Raw genomic sequence first — 21,019 nt, forward strand, 5'->3', positions numbered from 1 at the left:
GGGGTGTCCTCGGGATAGGTGGGGTGTCCTCGGGATGGGGGCTGTCCTTGGGCTCACCTTCTGCTCAGCCGCTCCTCCCGCTCTCTCTCCTCTCGCCTCCTCAGCCGATCCTGATTTCTCTTCTCCTGTTTCTCAGCCACGGTTTTCTAAATAAAACGGAAAACTGGGAAGATGAGAGAGGCACAGACACACTAGGGTGTGAACAGTGTTGAACAAAGAACACTTACATGACCTCAGTACTGGCGATTTAAGAACCTTAGGGAAATTCAGGGAACAGGAACACAATTCTTTTTGTTAACAAAACCTCTTAAACAGCAGAAAATAGATGGAATAAAAACTGTTTTATAAATTCAGTGACAAACTACTAATTCTAACAGGTGCTGTACTTCTAAGTTACAGAGAGGTTATCATATGACTTCAAATCAATCAAGTTAAGGTTTTTACCCAAAGAAGACCCCACAAACTTTATGTGAAGGAGAACATGTGTATTTGATCAAGCATACCTTGCTGAGGGAAGCCAAAGTACCCAGCCTCGTCGCCGCCTGTCCTGGGGGATGGGTTGTGGTGGACATGGAGGGACGGAGGGGGACAGGAGATGGCCTGGAGACCCTGCCACTGGAGCACCCCAAAACCCACTTGGAGCCTTTCACACCATCTCATGCTGCTGAGAAGGCCTCCTCACCTCCCCCTGGGGAGGGGGAGGTATCCAGAGCCAGAAGACAAGGTCCAAGAGGGCATGCAGCATGACCTAAAATATCAGTGCTGACAAAAGCCAGGCCCCCAGGAAGAAAGGGCACGGCTGGGGGTGCGTGTGTGTCTGTGTGTGACCTCGAAGCATCTGGGCCCAAGCTCTCCTGTGCAGCTCCTCTAGCTCTGCCCTCTGACGTCATACATAAAACACTGGGAGCAGCCCAAGAACCAGCCTGGAGGTAGCATCAGCTCCTCCCCAAACCCTCCCTACTCCCTGAAGCATTAGGTCCCCCCACAGGCAAGTCCTCACTCTTCCCCGCCTCCTTCCGCCGTGTCCATCCAGGTGCAAGACCTGCAGGCGTGCACACGGCCGGGACCACTGAGTGAAGCCCTCTCCAAACTGGGCAGAGCTCCCACTCTCCTCATGGTTAAGAGGGGCACTTCCAAGCAAACTTTTCTGCTGATAGTGTAATAGCTATTTATTGAAATCTGCAACTTGGCTGTATTGTTCTATCAACTGAATACTGCTCATAACCAATAACAAAATACAATTTTTAGATCAGTGAATACTTAAGTTCTAGAGATTTCAGGGAAAGAAGTTTTAATGTATGCTGATGTAAAAAAAAAAAAGGCTTTCAGGTATAAGAAACATTAGGGCAAGATTCTGGCACGTTATGGAATGGAATGACAATTTAAAGGAAAATAGGAATATAAGGAGATTTTTTATGAAGATGGTAGCTGCCACCAAATTGTTATTTATACTATATTAGCTTTCATGCATTGGAGAAGGAAATGGCAACCCACTCCAGTGTTCTTGCCTGGAATCCCAGGGACGGGGGAGCCTGGTGGGCTGCCGTCTATGGGGTCGCACAGAGTTGGACATGACTGAAGTGACTTAGCAGCAGCAGCAGCAGCTACATAGAATATATGTTTATATACCATAAACTTATAAACTTTATACCATAAACTTATAAAAAAATTTCCAACTTAAAACCGTGTGACAGAAAGTATCACTTTTCAGAATTCCACCGGAAACACAGGAGATGCTCAAGACCAGTGGTGAACCTGCAACCGGCTCCCTCTCCAGTCTGAGCGCACACCACCTCCTGGGACCCTCTCTGGGCGTAAGGGCGCCACCCACTGCCCCTTCCTGGGGCCACAGGTGGCCTGAGGCCTTGACTGTCAAGGTGGCCTATAGTTAGGAGCCACATGTCTGTCCTTCCAGATTTTGGGCTTCTGGAGGAAAGGCCTGCATATTTCCCAGCATCCTAGTACACAGCCAGGGAGGTTTCATCCGTCTGAAAACAATTCAACTTATCCCAAAGTTGCTTAATTTTCCTTCTCAGCACTCCATATCCAGGACATCGAATGCTGTAGTCTAACCCAGGAAAATAAGGAGCCCCGAGGAAGGGACAGGGGCATCCAGCCGTGGGGCAGGGCCACTAGAAAAAGCCCCATCACCTTCTTATGTTTCTAGCCTGACCACACTCCAAAGGTCTGCCTTCACCCAAAGAGAAAAACCACAGGCTCCTGGCTCTCTCTCACCTCCAAAGAGAAGTGTTTCCAGAGGGGTGCACGAGTTCCCTGTACCCAGGATGAATTCTGCCATTGTTCTCTGTAAACAAGGGGTAGTAGCCTAAACAAACATCCCAGGCCCTGTTGGATTCTGAGATCTCAGGAAACACAATGATGACACCTGAGCAGCTCACTGTAAAGCTACGGTACAAAACCAAGGCCTGATACCGCCACCAACAAAAAAACACCACAAGGCTTGCTACAAGCAGAGACATGAAGATGATCACGACTTCGCAGGCTTCTTCAGAAACACAGCACTCTAACATACCCTTAACTGATCGAGCTTCTCACGGATTTGAATGAATCCCAAGTGTAACTTGCCCCCGAAGTGGTCTGCAAGACGACGGTCATTGTCATGGAGGCCAAGGTAGGCCGAACAGACCTCACAGACACGAAGCTTCTGTTGCTGAAAACTGGACGCAGGCATGGAATTTCTGTATTCTTCCTGGAGAGCAGGAAAAGAGTGATCCAAGTGAGGTTAACTCAAATGCCACTGTCCCCTCAACCCTAAAATGAAGTACATGAAGGGAGGTGACTTTTATTTTTAGCTGCCCAGCTTGCGGGACTTTAATTCACAGACTAGAGACTGAACCCCAGGCCCTGGCAGTGAAGTGCCAAGTACTAACCACTGAACCCCCAGGAAATTCCCTGAAGATGATTTCATAACATATAAACCTGAATCGTTTACAAAGCTTCAGATACTTGGAGTTAAATTGTAATTTAATTTCAATAAATTGTAATTAAATTGTAATCCAATTTAAAATGTTTCTTTAAGAGATGAACTAAGAGTCATGATTTCAAAGCAGTGAGGGATATTCAGAACACTGAGACACACGGGAGACTGTGTGCTAAAGGCCAGCGGGGAAGGGGAGTCCCTGCAATGGTGGAGAGCTCTCGGAAGACCAGACTACAGGCCCCTCACGGCGCCCCTGATCACACCAGACATGGCGGAGCTCTGGGAAGATCAAACTGACTACAGTGCCCCAATCACACCAAACAGACAGGCAAAACACAGAGCATCCACAGAGTCTGTCCCAGTGTCCAGGAATGCCCAGTGCAGCCCTGAAACCTAAAATCTGGAAGGAGAAACACACAGACATCTCTTCAAAAGAGGAAATGTGCCTAAGGGAACAGAACAGAGCGCACGCACACACCCCCTACCCCTGCCCAGCAGCCAGCGTGCTCTGAGTCTCATCACAGGGAGCCACTCTGCCTCAAAGGAAAACACACGAATACAAAAGAAAGTGGCCCAGGACCCAGTGATGGCTGCCTGTGCTCAAATCAACACACTCCTCCAAAATCTAGGTTGAGGGAGCATTTCAACATTTGTCCTTAAAGAGAAGACAATGTAATAATCTTCCATTAATTCATACATTCAAAACATTCCCTAAAAAATGCAGGTTAAAATAAGACATCATGTCACTCACTAGACTGACGGACACACAGAACACCAGGCTGTGCCATACCCTGACGCCGGCGCCCGCGCAGCATGGTTACTGTGGCGGCAGCCTGTCTGTAAAGGTGGGGTTACCAGAAACATCCCTCACACGAGCACATCGCTGGACACACAGACCGGCCGTGAGATGAGAAACCACCCACGGACAAACAGCCATGTGCCCCTGAAGTGCAGTCCCGCGGCAGCAAGCGGACTGCGCCCACCGGCCTGCAGCAGCCTGCAGAGCCGGCGATGCGAGTGGGACGCCTGCAACCGGCGCAGGGCGCCTGCACGCCCGCCAGGGACGCCTGCAGCACCGACGCGGGGCGCCTGCACACCCGCCAGGGACGCCTCCACGCCCGCCAGGGACGCCTCCACGCCCGCCAGGGATGCACGTGATTTATGAGCCCAGGTATGCAATGAACGCACACGAACACCTCTGGGGACAGAGGCAGAAAGACCAGGGGCTCAGATTTCCATTAGAGTGCGGCTTCTTTCCTAAAGAGTCAAACAGCTTAACGAGAAACACTAAACGTGGTGGGTGAGAGTAATCTGAGATAATATTCTACACCTTTCAGTAGTTTTGAAATCACGAATGCCATCCTCTAATACCCTTCAAAATAAATTCTACGCAGAGTGAAAAAAACGTCAGTCCCTAAGGGTTACATACTGTGTGACTCCATCATGCAATGCTCTTAAAATGAGCAAACGCTAAGAACGAAGGGCAGACTGGCGGTCAGCGAAGCGGGTGTGCAGTGAGGGCAGCCGGCAGGGCCCACAGGGGCGAGCGGCCGCTCAGCAGCTGTCCCGGGATGGGATGCTGGCTTACAGGTTTTTAAGACAGAACCACTGCGGGAAACCAGGTAAAAAGCACACGGCACCCCTCCCGCTCCACTTCTTAGGATGCCAAACAGCCTTGCCTGCCACTAAGGGCAGGGTGGATGCTACCCAGACCAGCACAGCAGAGGCTTCCCCCCCACAAGCCACCCTGTCTTGTCTGTTAGTTTTAAGTAAAGGGGGCACTCAGGTGATAAGGAAAGGGACAGTGGCCGAAGCAAGGCGCCTGGAGTCCCCGTGTGTATCTGACTCCTGCTCCCCTTGGGGCTGTCTGCAGACATCCGAGTGGTGAACCCCGCATCTATACTATTTCAAGTCTCGGATCCACCGCACAGGTTTCTGGTGTCTGCTCTGCTCCTCAAAGCAAGGAAGGCTCAGCCTCAGGATTCACTAAAAGGCTACAGAGCTCCTTCCTTCCTGACCCTCTGGCCTTTCTGCTGGGTACTGTCAGCAACCCGGGGAGCCTGACTCCATACACTCAAATTTTCCCTTTAAACACACAGAGGTTTGGATCCTACGTAAGGATTCCGATGCAGGACCTGGGACTCCCCACGCACACGTCACTGCTCAGTGGGCACTAGGGAGGATTCACGTGTTCAGCTGTCATCACTGAGCTCTACTTCGTCTCAGGTGCCACAAGGAGCCAGGGGACCAGCAACAACCAAAACCAGCCCTGTGCTGGCACGCTGCCCACGCTGCCATCACGTCTCCATCCACCATCCAAACAATCTTCTGTCTGGGTCTCAGCAAATGGCCTTCAGGATCACCCTGCCCTACCTGAACATCCCCTGTACCCCAAGTCACTCTTAAACTGAGACCTCATTTCTTTTGAGCGCCTGTCTTCATCAGAGTGAATCTGAGCCAGCGCTCACATGCATTCTGCCTGGCCCACAGGAGGAGTAAAGGTGCACTCCCGTCCCTCTCTCCCTGATTCTAACCTTCCCACCATTCTCAAAGTCAATCCAGGCCACCTCCACTCCAGTGGGGAGGATCTGAGAAGCAGAAAACCCAACAGAGGAAACAGTCCAGACAGTCCTGGACTCAGCTTCTGCACCACATAGCAGAGTCCTGGCCTGGCAGCCCAAGGACACCACCTGGATGCAGCTCATAACCTGCAGGAGTCTCTCTCTCTTAGGCACAGAGTCACTAATAACCTGAGGCCTCTCTTCACAGCAACTGCAAAGCCAGTCAGCCCCATCACATCAGCTGAACACCTTGTATGCCGGGCCCTTCCTGGAAGCAGATGGACACAGACTCATTAACATGGACAAGCTACGCTCAGGATGCACTCTACATACGGGAGGGATGCTCAGAGCGCAAAGTGCTCAGTCTGAGGCCTCAGGGGTCAAGTGAGCAGCGAAGACACAAACCCCAGGGTGGGCTGACTTGAAATTGTACCATCCTGACATTATCACCCTACTTCCAACGCCTCAGTATTCGAGAAAATGGAGGCATGGCTCAGTTTTAGTCCAATGGTCAGCTCTCTGAAGTTACTATGTTTCTTCCCTCTTTAAGACATTTTCCTCACCAACCTCAGCTTCTTTTTTCTTTGCACGGACTTTCTCCACTTCCATGAGAATCTTCTGTGATTCATCCACATTTCCTTCAGCTCCCAGCTGCTCAGCTTTAGCAAGAAGCTTTCCTATTTCTTCATTCAACTCATGTACTTTTTCCGCCTGGAGAGAAAGAGACAGCCAGGTAAGACACCTAGAAACGAAAGGCGGGAGCTGGGATGGAGGCTGAGAGGATGGTGGGGTGTGTGTGTGTGTAGTTATGACTGATCTGTGCTGTTGTATGGCAAAAACCAACACAATATTGTAAAGCAATTATCCAATTAAAAAAATAAAAACAAAAGATTTTTTAATGCAAAGGGTGTTTCTCTTGTTGCATTTCTGCTGTTTCACAGAGAATACACCAATAGCTGGAAACTTCACTGATGACATGAATTCTAACAGTTACAGCACCCACACTGCCACCACTGAGACCGACCGTTAAGTGTCAGACCCTAACAGATCTCTGCACTGAACCCTAGCAGAGGCAGCAACACACGCCTGTCACTCCCACAGGCTGTAAGGCCCGCCCCGTGGGCCAGCTTCCAGGCCGCCACTCTGTATACCTTCCAGCACAGCTCAGTCTCCAGGTGAGGGTAACAAAATGTGTGAGCCTAAACACATACAAGACTTACCCTTTAAGCAAAATGACTAATCACTGGGAGTTTCTTTCAGAAATAAACAGCACCACTGGGCTAGTTAAAAACTGTCTCTCTCCTAAGAAATCCTTTCATAAAACTGAAGGAGAAAAGAACACTAAAGAGAACTCACTCAAGAGGGGCAAGGCCTTCTAAATGATGCACATGCCGATTTCACCAGGTCTGCTTTTTTCTTCTGTGACACAGACACACCAGAATCTAATCATTTCCCTGCTAACTTACCCATGTCCTGTTCTGCGCAGAGAGGTTGATCAAGTAACTTTACGACATGTGCATAGCACAGTGACAGGCTGTGAGCTTGGTGACAGCTTCCCTCCTTCCTTCTAACAGCCAGGGCAGTGGACACCCACTGTCCACCCCAAAATGCGCACTCGGCACCGACAGGTCCCAGCCCTGCTTTGATACTGACGACTGGAGGTGGAGGCCTCCCTCCCCGCATACCTTTGCAGAAACTTCTGCACTGATCTCCTCCTGGGTCTCTGCCAGCCGTTTCTTGGCAAGCTCCGTTCTCCGATCACACTCAGCGATGAAGGACTCCAAGTGATCCATCGCCTAGCTCAGGAGAGGCAGAGGGCTCCAGTCAGTGACCTGCCTGTGACCTCAGAGCTCATGTGTCTGATAGGAAGTGCAGTCCTGGCTTGGTTCTTAAGGCCTGTCGGTTCAGTGGGAAGATCTGCAGCTGTGCTACTGCTAACAGGTCCACAATCACATTCAATCAAGGGGCTTTGTTAAACCAAACGACCGTGCACGAGTATGGTCTTCTCATCTGATTTATCTTCAAATGTGTCAAAGAACCCCCATCCCTCAACAATTTCAAGAAACTCTAAAGCTGAAACACCTGGCATAGCTAACTGTTCTGAGGGACAGGGAGGCTAGGCCGTGTGATGGTGTCAGAGGCCCTCCACTGGTGAGGCGGGGGTGCAGATGTACTCACTGGTCTTTGTGAGCCACGTAAATATTATTCCCTCATGTTCTGAGGGTAGAGTTCCCCCTTCCACCTCAAAACAAAATAGAACAAACGTTACTTGAGCGGTGAACACGTTCAGTTATGGCCTACCATCTAAAGTAGTGGGAAAACAGGTTACTACTTACCCAAAGAGATAAAGGAAAAGACACTCTGTAAAGAGTTGGTGGAAAACAGTAAAATACTAATCAATAAGTGGTCATATATGCTAAGCAGTTAACTTGCTGTAACCAGTCAAGGCCCCAACATAACTTCAGATAAACATACAAACAGGACACCCTTTTCCAATTCCAGGCTAGGACCAACCAGTGCTGGGCAGCAGGTCCCACGCTGCTGACGCAGGGGCGTGTTACACAGACAGCAAGTGACGCTGGGAGCGGGTGACGGGATTAGACAGGGTGAGCAGAGCCAGGAAAGCTCTGGGTGCAAATGGTAATAAGGCAGAGGCCAAGGGACCAAGAAGTGATGATCTATGTCCCTGCCTCCAGATGTGGTCTGGAGAGAGCCCCCAGCAGGGATCAGCGTTGACAGTGGGATCCCCGTTTTTCAAAGGAAAGCACACTTTGGCCTTGGTCAAGACAGGGAAGAGGCTCTGTGATAGCGCTACACCTGTGGTCCACCAAGGAAAACTCCCCGACTCCACACTCCTGGAGCTAAAGACCTCTTTCCTGTTATTGGTCCTCAAATATTCTCGATGAGCATTTCACTATGCTCAAATCAAACCATCAGGAAAGCCAGTAACTGGCATTCGTTGGCACGCGTGCACTGCATTTCCTGGAAGGATGTCGAGCTGACCAGCTCTGCTGACAAGGTGGGGACTTGACAGGATCAAAGTGCAGGTCAGGCACTGCCCATGCTCTTAGGGACAAGGGCTCCTGGCGGACCAGCTCAAGAGGCCCCGCGGCCGCCTGCTTATTGGTGCTGAGACCTGGGTACAGAGCTCCTCTACTGCCTCCCCAGAGAGCAACCTCACACCCGACACGGAACCAAGACTCTGCTCATCAGGGTTTGAGTGGGCAATTCTGCCAGTGCCTTTACCAAGCAAAGAGCTACTGCACCTTACATAGAATATAAACTGGCTATGGACTCAGACATCTGATCAGCTAACAATAAAACGGTAAACTTCGCAGCACAGAACAGGCAGAATGCAGAGACATCTCAACTGAGTGTTCTTTAAAAGACGGCTCTGTTTTGCTGCCCCTCCTTCTCTTCAACGTGCTTCTCAATTTCATTTTGCTTCCTAAATCAAAGAGCAGGTTTAAATGATGAAAATAAAATTCACAAAGAAGGTATTCAAACCTACAAATTAAGTGCTACTGACAATCCACCACTTACTAGGAAGTCATGCACCTCTACTCTGTAATTCAGGGGTGGTGTAATGAACCACATACTGTCGGGGGTTGAGCTCATGGGGGTGCACAGGTCTCACTGCTGCTGAGGCTGCCCCTGACCCCCCAAGACGGCAAGGTGCTCTCCCTGACCCTCCTGCCCAGCAGCATCGGCAAGCCTGAGAGGAGCCCGTGCTGCCAGCAGAACAGTCAGTGCAAACACGTGCCTCGGGACAGCCATCTGGGGCTCTCCAGGCACCAACTCCCAGGTGAAGGAAAGGAAGCAGTCTCCAGAGTCCTGAGGCAAGGACTCCTGGGATCCGACTCCACAGTCCCTACGCTTGGCCCTCACAGCTGAGGCAGTACTCACCAGCCCCGTATATAGAAACTAGAAAAGGGCAAAGTAACTTGCCCAGGGTTGTACAGGGACTCTAACCCCAAACCTAAGGGAAAGTGTGACTGCCACACTACACACCTGTAAGACAGAGAGCAGTGGTCCCATTAGGTGAGATGGTGTGTTGCTCTAGAAACCTGTTACATCTCACAGGAAATCAATGTGGGGAAAAGGTGAACTATATTTTCACTGAATAGAGAAAAATGTTTACATTTTCCACATGTGAACAGTGAATTAACAGTGCCCTGTGTGTCCGCATGCATGCTGGGATACTTGAGATGCATTTACACAGATGACCTACTCCCTCTCCTAAGGAACTCCTGGTGTAACTCTTTCAAGAAACTAAGGCCAGGTCCTGGGGTGGTCAGGCCAAGGCTGTGCTAGAAAGAGACAATGATGAGGTAATTTCTCCCAGGTAACCCAAGTTTTGGGTGGAGGAGCCAGCCACTAGCCAAAGTTGAGGGTCTAAGCAGGGTATACCTACACAAAGAAATACCTTTATGACAACCCTGACAAGCCCACAAAGAAATACCTGCTTAAACCTCTCTGACTGGCAAAAACTGGAAGTTTGGTAACTAGCTCTGTTAGTGAAGACGTGAAAATGGGAACTCCCAGGTGCCACTGGGGGCAGCACTCACCCTCTGGAAAGCTTGGTGGCTCTAGCCACCAAAATGACAAAGCACCACCTTTCTGGGCAGCCAGTCCCGCCTCTAGGGATCTTTCCTAGACACACTCACAATGTGCTGACGTGCACTGCAGCACTCTGACCCCCAACAGGGGACTACTCCTATGAAACAGACACCATCCTCTGGAATATTACGTCACCACAAAAAGGGTGGAGCTAACTATATGGCAGGGGATCATCTGAGATACATGCTGAAAATTAAATCAAGATGAGGGAAGAGCAGGCAGACAGAGCATGTGTCCAGGGGACTGTTACTTGTGTTTTAAGAAAAGTGAGATACAGGCCCGTCAGGTTCCACATCATCTCCAAAGGGAAGAAAAGAAACTCAACACCTGACTAGCTCTGGGGCCAACCAGGGGGCTGAAGAGCAGAGCAGGAGACAGGCTTCACAACATACCTTTCGTATCTCAAACTCTGAACCATGTGAACATCTTACGTGCTTTACAATTAGTGACAAGCAGCAACCCTAGTGACGTAACTGATCTGGGCAATACTCCTCACTGCTGCTGGACGCACGTGGCCCCAGTCTGACGGGGGCCTGTGCAACCAGCAGCCAGACTGCCAGCGCCACTCGAGTCCACTGACGTCATGCCACCCAGGTGACGCGCCAGCCGCTGCCCAGCTCCACCTCTGCACTACTCTGTCAAACGAAAACCTGATTCTGACCGTCACACATCCGGATCTAACTTCCAGCTCACAGGAAATTTCAAATATAAGGGAAAACATGTTAAAGACTGCATCATAAGGATACAATCAGCAAAATCCAGGATATGAGAAACATTAATTTCTTCAAACAGATGTAAAAAGACTTACGAAGCATCCTAGCGTGTAGATCTTATTTTGGTATATGAGTCAAACAAAAGACTGTAAAAAAAATCCTTTTTGAGACAATCTGGGAAATTTGAAGACTGTTAGATAAGATTAAGAAATTATCCTTTAAATAATAAACATTTTAAATAAAATTATCTTCTAGATATATTTGCAGTACTTACAGATGAAATTCCATCTCTAGGAACTACTGTAAAATAATCCAGTATGGAAAGACAAAACAAAGATGAAACAAGTCTTAACATCATCAATCACTGAAAACCGGGAGACGAAACCCAGAGATGGTCACTATATTATTCTGCTTACATTTGCATGTTTAATTTTTTTCTCAACACATTAAAAAAAACATGCTAATAACATACAAACTACTATATATAAACTATACAAAGAAGGTCCTACTGTACAGCACTGGAAAATATACTTAGTATCTTATAATATACTACACTGGAAAAGAATCTGAAAAAAAAGTATATATATGTATAAGTGAATCACTGGGCTGTACACCAGACACTAACGCAACACTAAATCAACTGTACTTCAATTAAAAAAGAAAAACATGGTAATAAGTACATTCTGTCCCAACCAACTATAATACCAGATTTTTGTATGCAGAGTAAAAATAACTTCACAAGTCAATGGCAACACTGAAACATTTACAGATGATAGGATGTGTGAAAGTCTGAGATTTGTGAAGTCAGTTGGCCATAAGCTGATCATTCCTGAGGCTGAAAGATGGGTACACGGAGATCCATTAAGCCGTTACACCTCCTGCTGTCTGAGATCCTCCAAGGTAAAACAAAACAAAAAGCAACTGGCCATCCAAGGTCGCCTGCAGCACTTGAACAGCAAGCTGTTGCTCCTTTTCCACTTTGAAGCTGTGGTAGGGGACTGCCTCCAGGGAGCGGGAGGGGCACAGGGAGGAGGCTTTCTGGGCTTTCCATGACAGTCTGGGAATTTTGATTTGGCCACACACTTTCAGTGAGAGCACACAGTGAGTTCCAATACACACATTTATCCCTTTTTTGCTCAGGACTTCCTAAGGAACTTAAGTCACTGAACATTCAGGTCTCACAAAAATTAATTTCCAGGGCACAGTCTACCATTTGAGTCCCTCATAATCTGTTCATTCATCACTAAAGTGTGTTTTGTTGCATCCAATTTTTCAACCTTATACACGATGCTACGACAACAATACTTTGTGTACCATTGTTTGCCTGTGTTTTCAATCACAGCTGACCCTTGAACAATGAGGGGCTGGGCGCAGGCGATGGACCCTATAGCTGTGCAGTGCGCATTCACTGGAAAAACCTCGAAGTGCGCCCTCACAGTTCAAGCAACAAGCATTGTTCAAAGGTCCACTGCACTTTCTTAAGACAGAGGATTTGTAGAAATAAATTATAAAGTAGCAGTACCTTTCAAATTTCTGCACACTATATTAGCAATTCAATTGGACCTAATGTCACATGACGTAAAAAGCATAATTCTTTCTTCCTCCCTAAGAAATAATCATTTGAGCTTGGTAAATACCTTTTAAAACTGTATTAAAACGCATATACAAGTACACAATTTTTACTCCGTCTAGGGTAGTTTTTAAAGCTCTTTCATTTTCTACATCAACGCACACAGTTTCTATGTCTATAGCTGTGCAGCATTTCACTGCTTTAAAGCAACTATATGCATTCCGCAAGAAATATGTATCTGCATTTTTTCACCTTTCACTAACTCAGAACAATGCAATAAACATCTTAAGTCCTCTCATACACAGGCCAATACTCCAGGACCATGTCTTACAAACTGCTTAGAGAACATTAAAAGTTTATAAATACTTTAAAATTGTATACAGAGCTGATGAGCTCTTATAAAAGATTTTTATACTGAAAGTCAAATGTCACCTAAGCTGAGCAACCAATTCAGAAACAAAACAGACTGGAACTTCCCTGGTGATCCAGGGGCTGAGACGCCACACTCCCAGTGTAGGGGCCCAGGTCTGATCCCTGGCTGGGGAGCTAGATCCTGCATGCTGCACACAACTAAGAGCTCCTGCTTGCCATGACTAAAGATGCTACATGCTGCAACTAAGGCCCAGCATAGTGAAATGAATTAAAAAAAAAAAAGGAAATAAAACAGACTAATAATGATGCTTTCTATAAAAGCATAATTTTCTTTTAAATTAATGCATCCACTGATTAATAAATCCACTAAAACTCAAGTTTTGGAAGTTTCTCTTTTCTGAAAGAATAGATGAAAGGCACCTAACACGCAAAAGCTTTCATGCTGCTATGACTGTAATACCCTGCTCTGAAACCGCGGTCTCTAAGACAACCTGGATTAAAAACGCTCCTAACCACCCCTGACTGACCCACTCAACAAAATAACTCTCCCAGGGTCATGTGATGATGTTTCCATGACTTCTGGCAAATAGCACCAATATTATTATACTTTCAGAGACTCTGTGGAGATAAATGTTAGGTCCACCTCACAGATTTACTGTCAACAGTGAAGAGATTCTACCAAAACACGTGGTAAGATACACAAATATAAGCTACTAAGAAAAATGGATTAGCGACGGTTCACAATTTGTGAAAACAAAACCTGTGTCCGTCTTATAGTAGTGATGACTATAATGTACTCTCTCCAGAAACCAACTTCAACACAATACAGGAGCTGCTGGTTCCACGCCTGGGAACTGAACCATCCACATGGTCACGCGGCAGGCTTGGAACCTCACAACAACAGCAGCCCCTCAGGAGGCAGCAACAGGTCAGCAAGATCAAGACTCAGCTCACTGACACCATCTGGCCAAAGCGTTTCTGCAGTGTTCTGATTTATCAAACTGCAATTCGACAAGAAACATCACAACCAGCTTTTGCTATATACGTGTGTTCACCCTGAAGAGCCTATCTTCAAAAGATACAAGTGACCTCTGGAGAGGCACTGGATAGGAGTCATGTGGAAAAGGGCAGACTTTTCACTTGAATCTCCAACAGATGTCTTACCTATCAAGAAGATTGAAAAAGTTATTCCATCAGGTTCTTGTAACAAACCTATATTCTGGAAAAGGATTTTATTTTTTCCTTCTAAGTTTATTCTGCCTAACTAAGGAAATAACTATTTTAGCCTAGTATTTCAAAGCCAGGCCACATTTAGTGTATTAAGGTAACCGATGCACATCCAAACACTACTGATATGTATTAAAAATTCAAGGCAGGATAAATTTTATGGCTTTGTATTTTACCTTTAAGTCGTTATTTTAAAAAATAATGGCAAACAAGTAATAAATTTCAAAAGTTACTCATATTTAAATAAAAATTATAAGTAAATTAAAAGTTATGGCAAAATCTTCCTAGCACCCAGAGCTCCACAAAGCACCATTCACTGTATGAAAGGGCAACAACTAATGGAAGTAGTCCTCATTAATAAACAGTCCCATTATATCCTTTTCACTTCAAAAAAAAGTTGCAATGAGCACCTTCTCTGTGGACTCATTAACACACACCATTAAGACCCAGTCCCAGCAGCAGCCTCCTGGAACGAGTGCATACGTGCATTTAACATGCTGACAAGCTACTTGCTGACCGCCCCCCCACAAGCACAGCTGCTCCAAGTCACCCCCGACTCATCACAACAGGAAGACCTCCTCTGGAGGTTCAGCACTAGCTAGCAAACATTCCACCGTGAACCATCTATAAGGTAAAATATGATTTTTCTAAATTAGAGAACATACCTATTATTTAATATAATATATTAAATTTTGGCTACAGCTTGTGGGATCTTAGTTTCCAGACCTAGGATTGAACTGGAACCCTTGGCAGTGAGAGGAGGAAGTCCTAACCTCTGGACTATCAGGGAATACCCTCAGATATGATTTTTAAGGAGCTGGAAGGATGGGTGGTCACCTTTTAGATTGGAAAAGGTACTCCTCTAAATGGTAAATTTTCACAGTACAAAAACGTCGTGACCTACTCTAGCCCTCCAACTAAGACGAAGTGCTCAGAGTCTTGTTCCTTCTACAACTACTCTGTAGATCTAAGCATGTCAACAACACTAAACACCCTTTCTGTTTAAAAATCACACTATGAAGTCATCATATCACACACACCAGTTTTCCCACTTTATCTTGCACATAATTTCACTACCTCAACCCTCTTTCCGCAGCTGCACATCATCCCACTGTAGAGAGCAACGGCGTGACCCAAGCCTTCACCAATGGAGCCCGCAGGCTGCGATGCTGCAGCAGTATTCTGAAGCAGACTGACCTTCGTTCATAGCAAGTGTGTCACCAGATTCGCTCTCAGAGCTGGCGCTGCCACCACCTGCTTTCCCAGCCTCGGGGCTCCATCATCCAAGAGGTGCATCGGAGTTACTCACCTCTCCAACTCCTCAGTCTCAGTGAAGGTGAATACCCATCACAGGGTTAGATGCCCACTAAAAATGTCCTTTATCCTCTGATCGTTTTCTGTTCAGCTGTTGCTACAGTCCTTTTCAACCATGATGAGCTTTATCGTGAAAGATATCTGCCCTTCATATGCTGCAGATATTGTGTCTCAGCTGAATTCTTATTTTATACATGGGAATTCTTGATATGCTAGTATTTTTTAAGTTTTTATACAGAAAACATGTATCCATCTTCACCTTACAGCTTCTTAGGGTTTATAACATGTCAAGATGGCAAAACAAAATTCTCTTTTGGGGGCTCCAACCCAGTTTTTCACTAACTGGGTAATCCACAGTTTCTAATACTGTTCATTAAAAAAACTCACCTTCTCCACAGTGGCTGAACACATGCCCCGCATAAAAATACTAAATTACCATATGTTTCAGTCTTTCTGTATTCGCAATTTCTCCCATTACTCTGTTCTTAAATACTGAATTCATCAGGCCATTTAAAAAGTACACAGACATTCTAATTCAGCAGAAATCCTAACATTTGTGATACAAAAAGCTACATAACTCAAAGTAAAAATTTAACCCATACATCTTTGTTCCTGTGTTTCTGAAACCTGGTATCCCCACAGGATTCAACACTGATGCACTTGAAAAAGAAATGGTAATTTTAACCACTTTTTAAGATTACTGATTTAAGTAGAATTTACTCCAGCTACAATACATCCTCTAAAATGTCTACTGGAAGGAAAAAAAAACAAACACCTTTCCTCTCCTCTGACTTCCTCCCACCAAGCTCAGGGCGTTCCCAGTCTTCACCCAGGAACCTGAATGGCATCAAACCCCTCACTGACCTCTGCTTACTCTAGGAATGGAGGACTCAGAAAAAGAAAAAAACTAAAACGGAGTGGCTCTATCGGAATCCCTATGGTCCAGTGGTTAGGACTTCACGCCTCCACTGCAGGAGTCCTTGTTCAATCCCTGGAAGGTGATCTAACATCCCACAAGCTGCACAGCATACCCTAAAATAAATTAACAAAATAAAGTGACCAAATCGTGGATTCCCAATGGGGACAGGAATGAAAACTGGTCTCAAAGAGTGAAGAAAATCTTAGTACGATGATATGTGGCCTGTAAAGGATCACAGCACATAAACTGATATGCTGGGTATCTGTGTTATCAAAATTTCATGGAGGGGACAACCAACAGCAACAACAAAAACATTCATGGCGGGGAGATGGATGAATTAGGGAAAGGGTCTAAAAACGGCTCTTTTGGGAGGGAAAAATGACCAAAGTTATGAAATACTAGTTAATAATGACTAAACTGCAAAAGATTTAATGGCCTGATCATACCAAGCATTGGTAAGGGTATGTTCGCTTTATTAAATGGGTAAACTGATACACTTCATCAAAAATTAGGGAGGAAAACGAAAAAAACCTTGCAAGAATAAACGTGCAGATCCTACGAGCAAGGAATTCTTCTCTTAAAAATATACCCTAGGTTAACTGTTGTACATGTGTAGCAAGATATTCAAGAACATTTATAACACTATTCATAATAAAAAAGACAAACAAAAACAAAAAACCCACTAGAATCAACCCAGCTGTCTGTGAATACAGAATGGATAGCTCAGGGAGCTATGAAATGCAGCAATGAAACCAAACCATACCCAGAAGTACGTAAAGGAACACAGCACTGAAGGAAAAATAAAGTCACTAAGATTACCTCCACTATAAATCCATCCGCAAGTTCAAAAGCAAGAACAAACATCATGTCCAAGAAGTCATAAAATATGTAATAAACACGTTAAAGAAAACAATACAGTACGAAAGGCAGAAGAGTGGGGTGGTGGACACACAGACACAGAGCGGTCCCGGCCACATGCTCGCTCCCGGCCAGAGAGGGCTGGAATAACATCTGCTCTACCATGCGCATCGTAACTTACACACATCACATTATTCTTGTTAGTGCAGTATTTGGCTCTTCACAGTAGGGAACAATTAACATCAAATAAAACTTACATCCAACTCAAAAAAGAGGTCCCTTTCTTTACTTGCAATCTCATAATCTGCTCGGAGGGCCAAGTCGTGGATTTTGGTACATTCTCCTAAGTCCATGCGCTGTGAAAGAGAAACAAAAATTTACACACAAACATCTATTTGGAGGAAGCACATGACCTGGTGATAACTGTCATCTAAATCAACAATGCTTTTTTGAATGCTGACTATGATAAGAAAATTAAGAAACGATGTGGCCAAAAAGTCTTATTTTCCTTTTTCTACCATGATTACATGACACTCAGAAAAGGTGCACTTCAGTGTAATGATCTCTGTCTCCTATGGGACCAGAGATTACTAGACTATCTTTCATTACTTAGCTTTCACCATTATTATTATCTCATGAGTGTAGAAATGTCTATTCAGTAAAGAGCAGCATGGGGGAAGGGGTGGCAAGAAGGCCAGGAAACGAGTATCACTGACAGCAATAAGTTTCCATGCATTCCTTCTGACCACTGAAGTCTAAATCACAGAGATCCCACGTGATAAATAAAGACAAAAGGCTCTTTCCCCAAAACAAGTTATCTGGGTTACCAGTAAGACCAGCCTGATGCGTACTGCACAGTGTGAGCACAGACAGAACAATTAGACAGCAGCGTGCATTTCTTCCCTAAGTCCTAAGTAAGGACCCTGTACAGGGACCCCTTCCACTCCTGTCTGTGGTCATCTCAACAGCAACAGGGACGTTCAGACGCTGAGGGTCAGGTTAACAAGTCAGAAAGTGCCAATTAACAAACCCCAACAGCCCGGCGAGGAGATGCCTCGGGAGCCCACGCTGCTGGACACAAGCACAACTGCCTAGCAAGGGAACAAAGAGCAGCAGAAATCCTTCAGCTCAAACTACAAGTGCGTTCAGAACGAGGTTAACAGAATCCTCCGTGGATCACAAACTCCTTAACAGTCTGGGACAGGATGCAGCTCTTTCAGCCCTAATCTCAGAAGGTGCAGCCATCCTTATGACAAAATGTCCTACCGCATCACCAGTGACAGAGCCAAGAGTGGGCTGCCTAGGGTGGAGTTCATATTCATTTTGACCAAATGGTAAATGCAAAAGCTCTGTTCTCCTTCATTACGCTTACTATGAGGTCATGCGCAGCTTCTGTATGTTGGTTACATGGGGAATCCAGAGGACACACAAGTGCTAAAAGCCAAAGCTGCAACTAAAATTGCTGTCACTGTAAAGCTGGCAAATTCTGCTTCATTCACTCTTTTAAATACCAAACATAATCCTTAAAAAGTACACAGCTTCTGAACTAAGCCCATGGGCCACAACTACTGAGCCGCTGTTCTAGAGCCCGAGAGCTGCAACTACTGAAGCCCACGCTCCACAAGAGAAGCCACCGCAATGAGAAGACACCGAATGAGCAGACCGCTTGCTACAACTAGAGAGAATTCCATGCAGCAACGAAGAACCAGCACAGCCAAAGATAATATGTGAATAAATGTATTTAAAAAAACACATTTTACATATATATACACAGCTTCTGGATTTCCCTAGTGGTCCAGTGGTTAACACTCCATACTTTCAAAGCAGGGGGTGCGGGTTTGATCTCTATTCAAGGAACTATGATCCCACATGCTGCATAGCCAAAAAAAAATACACAAAGGTAACTAAGTGCTATAGCTCAAAAAACGAGAGACAGCTCTTAAGAAATTCTTTAAATGCTAACAACCATTCTATTGCTCAAAGAAAAACTACTTCCAGATGAAGCAAGCAACAAAACCACTAAGTACTAAAAATCTTAAGTGCAAATCAACTTCCATTCTAAAAACTTCAACTGTCAAGAAAGTTTCAATATTAGGGAACCACACACGAAGCAGAATTGACCAACACCTCCTTCAGATGGGAGTGCTCGAGCGGCCACTGCCGAAGCAGGAGAGAGACAGGCCCGGGGCTCCGTGTGTCTCTGAAGGCCGCTCTGCAACTCTGCCAAGGAGGCGGAAGTGCCAGCCAGCGCCTCCGGCAGCCAACCACCCAGCAGAACCGAAACACCTCACTCATTCCCTTCTTCCAAATACTGCAAGTGGCTGTCAAATGCAGCATGCCAGGTCTTTTCTTTTCTAATCGCACAAACATCTGTGTTCTCTACCCTCCAGAGGTCTCACACAGCAGCAGCGAAGAGCAATAAAGGCTCTTCAGAGAACTTTCGGAAAACCAAAGTTCTTCCACAGAGACAAGTTACACTGCCTTCCCTCCAGCTATCCCTCTGGTCTTACTACCAATACACCATTTTCCCATTCCATTCCTCTGCTGCCTCACCTCTACCTTCAGGAGAGGGCCTGGAGCAGCCCTTAGCATGCTGAAGGTTCTAACCACTGCCCTGTGGCTTATACTCAGTCCATCTCCATGGAGCACAGCAGACTCTAACCCTGCCACCCAGGAGCCCACAGCCATAAGGCTCCATCTTTACATTCTCCACCCAGACTTCCGGCCCTCATCTCAACTGACTTCAGCAGCCCCAACACTTATTCACTGCACCTTTTCATGAAAACAGGTCTCCTGAGCTCTCTTCTCGGTTTGACTTGCCTGTCCAACGGGGACGGCAGTGACACTGCTCAGTCCCTGGCCTCTCATCAGAGCCCCAGTCTCTGCCTCCTCCCCCCGACCCACACCAACCCACATATACTCCTGCTTCCCTTGGCTCCACCAGCCACCTGGAGCACTATTCCCCTAAAGGTGCACCTGTGTGTTTTCTCAGCATTGAGGTCTCTGCTCCAGTATCCTGAGAGGCCTTTCCATACCGCCCTATCCAAAACAGTCCAGAACCTACTCGCTATTTACTGTCTGTCTTGTTTCTCCATTAGATGAGAGTAAACATTTTTTGTACCACATCCCCAGTGCCTGACAGAGTACTTGTCCAGTAAATACTTGGCAAATTAACCTATACCTAATACACGGAGAAGGCAATGGCACCCCACTCCACAACTCCTGCCTGGAAAATCCCATGACGGAGGAGTCTGGTAGGCTGCAGTCTATGGAGTCGCTAAGAGTCGGACATGACTGAGCGACTTCACCTTCCCTTTTCACTTTCATACACTGGAGAAGGAAATGGCAACCCACTCCAGTGTTCTTGCCTGGAGAATCTCAGGGACGGGGGAGCCTGGTGGGCTGCCGTCTGTGGGGTCGCACAGAGTCAGAGACGACCGGAGCGACAGCAGCAGCAGTACACTAAACATCTGTAGGAAATGCCCTCCCTCCTCAGCGTTCCAAAAACCACGGCTGAAATGTTTCACTCTGGTGCGTGTCCCTCTACTTCCTCCGACTTCTCCCACTAAGACCTACCAACAACTGCAGCTCAGGACGCTGCCTACTCCAAGTCAGGCTGCCTGCTATGACCAGTGGAAGGCAGCAGTCTACAGGGATGGCACCCCCATGATCCAGAGCACTCAGCAGTCATACCAGTCAACTGCAGGCAAGACCTCAGCTAACAGAGGCGTGAGGCTTTGCAGCCACTTCCTATTTGCTGTCAGAAGGTCCAGCCTCAGAAGACTTAATACACCAGCTAGCTCAGTGTTCCAGAAACTCCTCCCTGAAGTGGTAATGACAAAAGCACTAATCAATCCTAAAAAAAAGTGTTCCCAACACATGCATACTGGACCCTTAAAATGAGGAGACAATTTTTACATTACA

The 21,019-nt window shown here is 46.4% G+C and overlaps 1 protein-coding gene across 3 annotated transcripts in view; it reads right to left on the bottom strand.

Annotated features, from left to right (window-relative positions):
* LUC7L (LUC7 like) overlaps positions 1-21,019 on the bottom strand; it is a 28,864-nt gene that overhangs the window by 5,001 nt on the left and 2,844 nt on the right. For all 3 annotated transcript variants that reach the window (XM_027962022.3, XM_027962024.3, XM_060406188.1), the window contains 5 exons: positions 17,353-17,451; positions 7,188-7,298; positions 6,070-6,213; positions 2,534-2,710; positions 58-146 (listed from right to left, as the gene is read on the bottom strand). In XM_027962022.3, the coding sequence (XP_027817823.1) occupies positions 58-146; positions 2,534-2,710; positions 6,070-6,213; positions 7,188-7,298; positions 17,353-17,451 (620 nt within the window). The remainder of the gene's footprint in view (positions 1-57; positions 147-2,533; positions 2,711-6,069; positions 6,214-7,187; positions 7,299-17,352; positions 17,452-21,019) is intronic.

The sequence above is a fragment of the Ovis aries genome, chromosome 24 (genome assembly GCF_016772045.2).
Source record: "Ovis aries strain OAR_USU_Benz2616 breed Rambouillet chromosome 24, ARS-UI_Ramb_v3.0, whole genome shotgun sequence".
Taxonomy (NCBI): domain Eukaryota; kingdom Metazoa; phylum Chordata; class Mammalia; order Artiodactyla; family Bovidae; genus Ovis; species Ovis aries.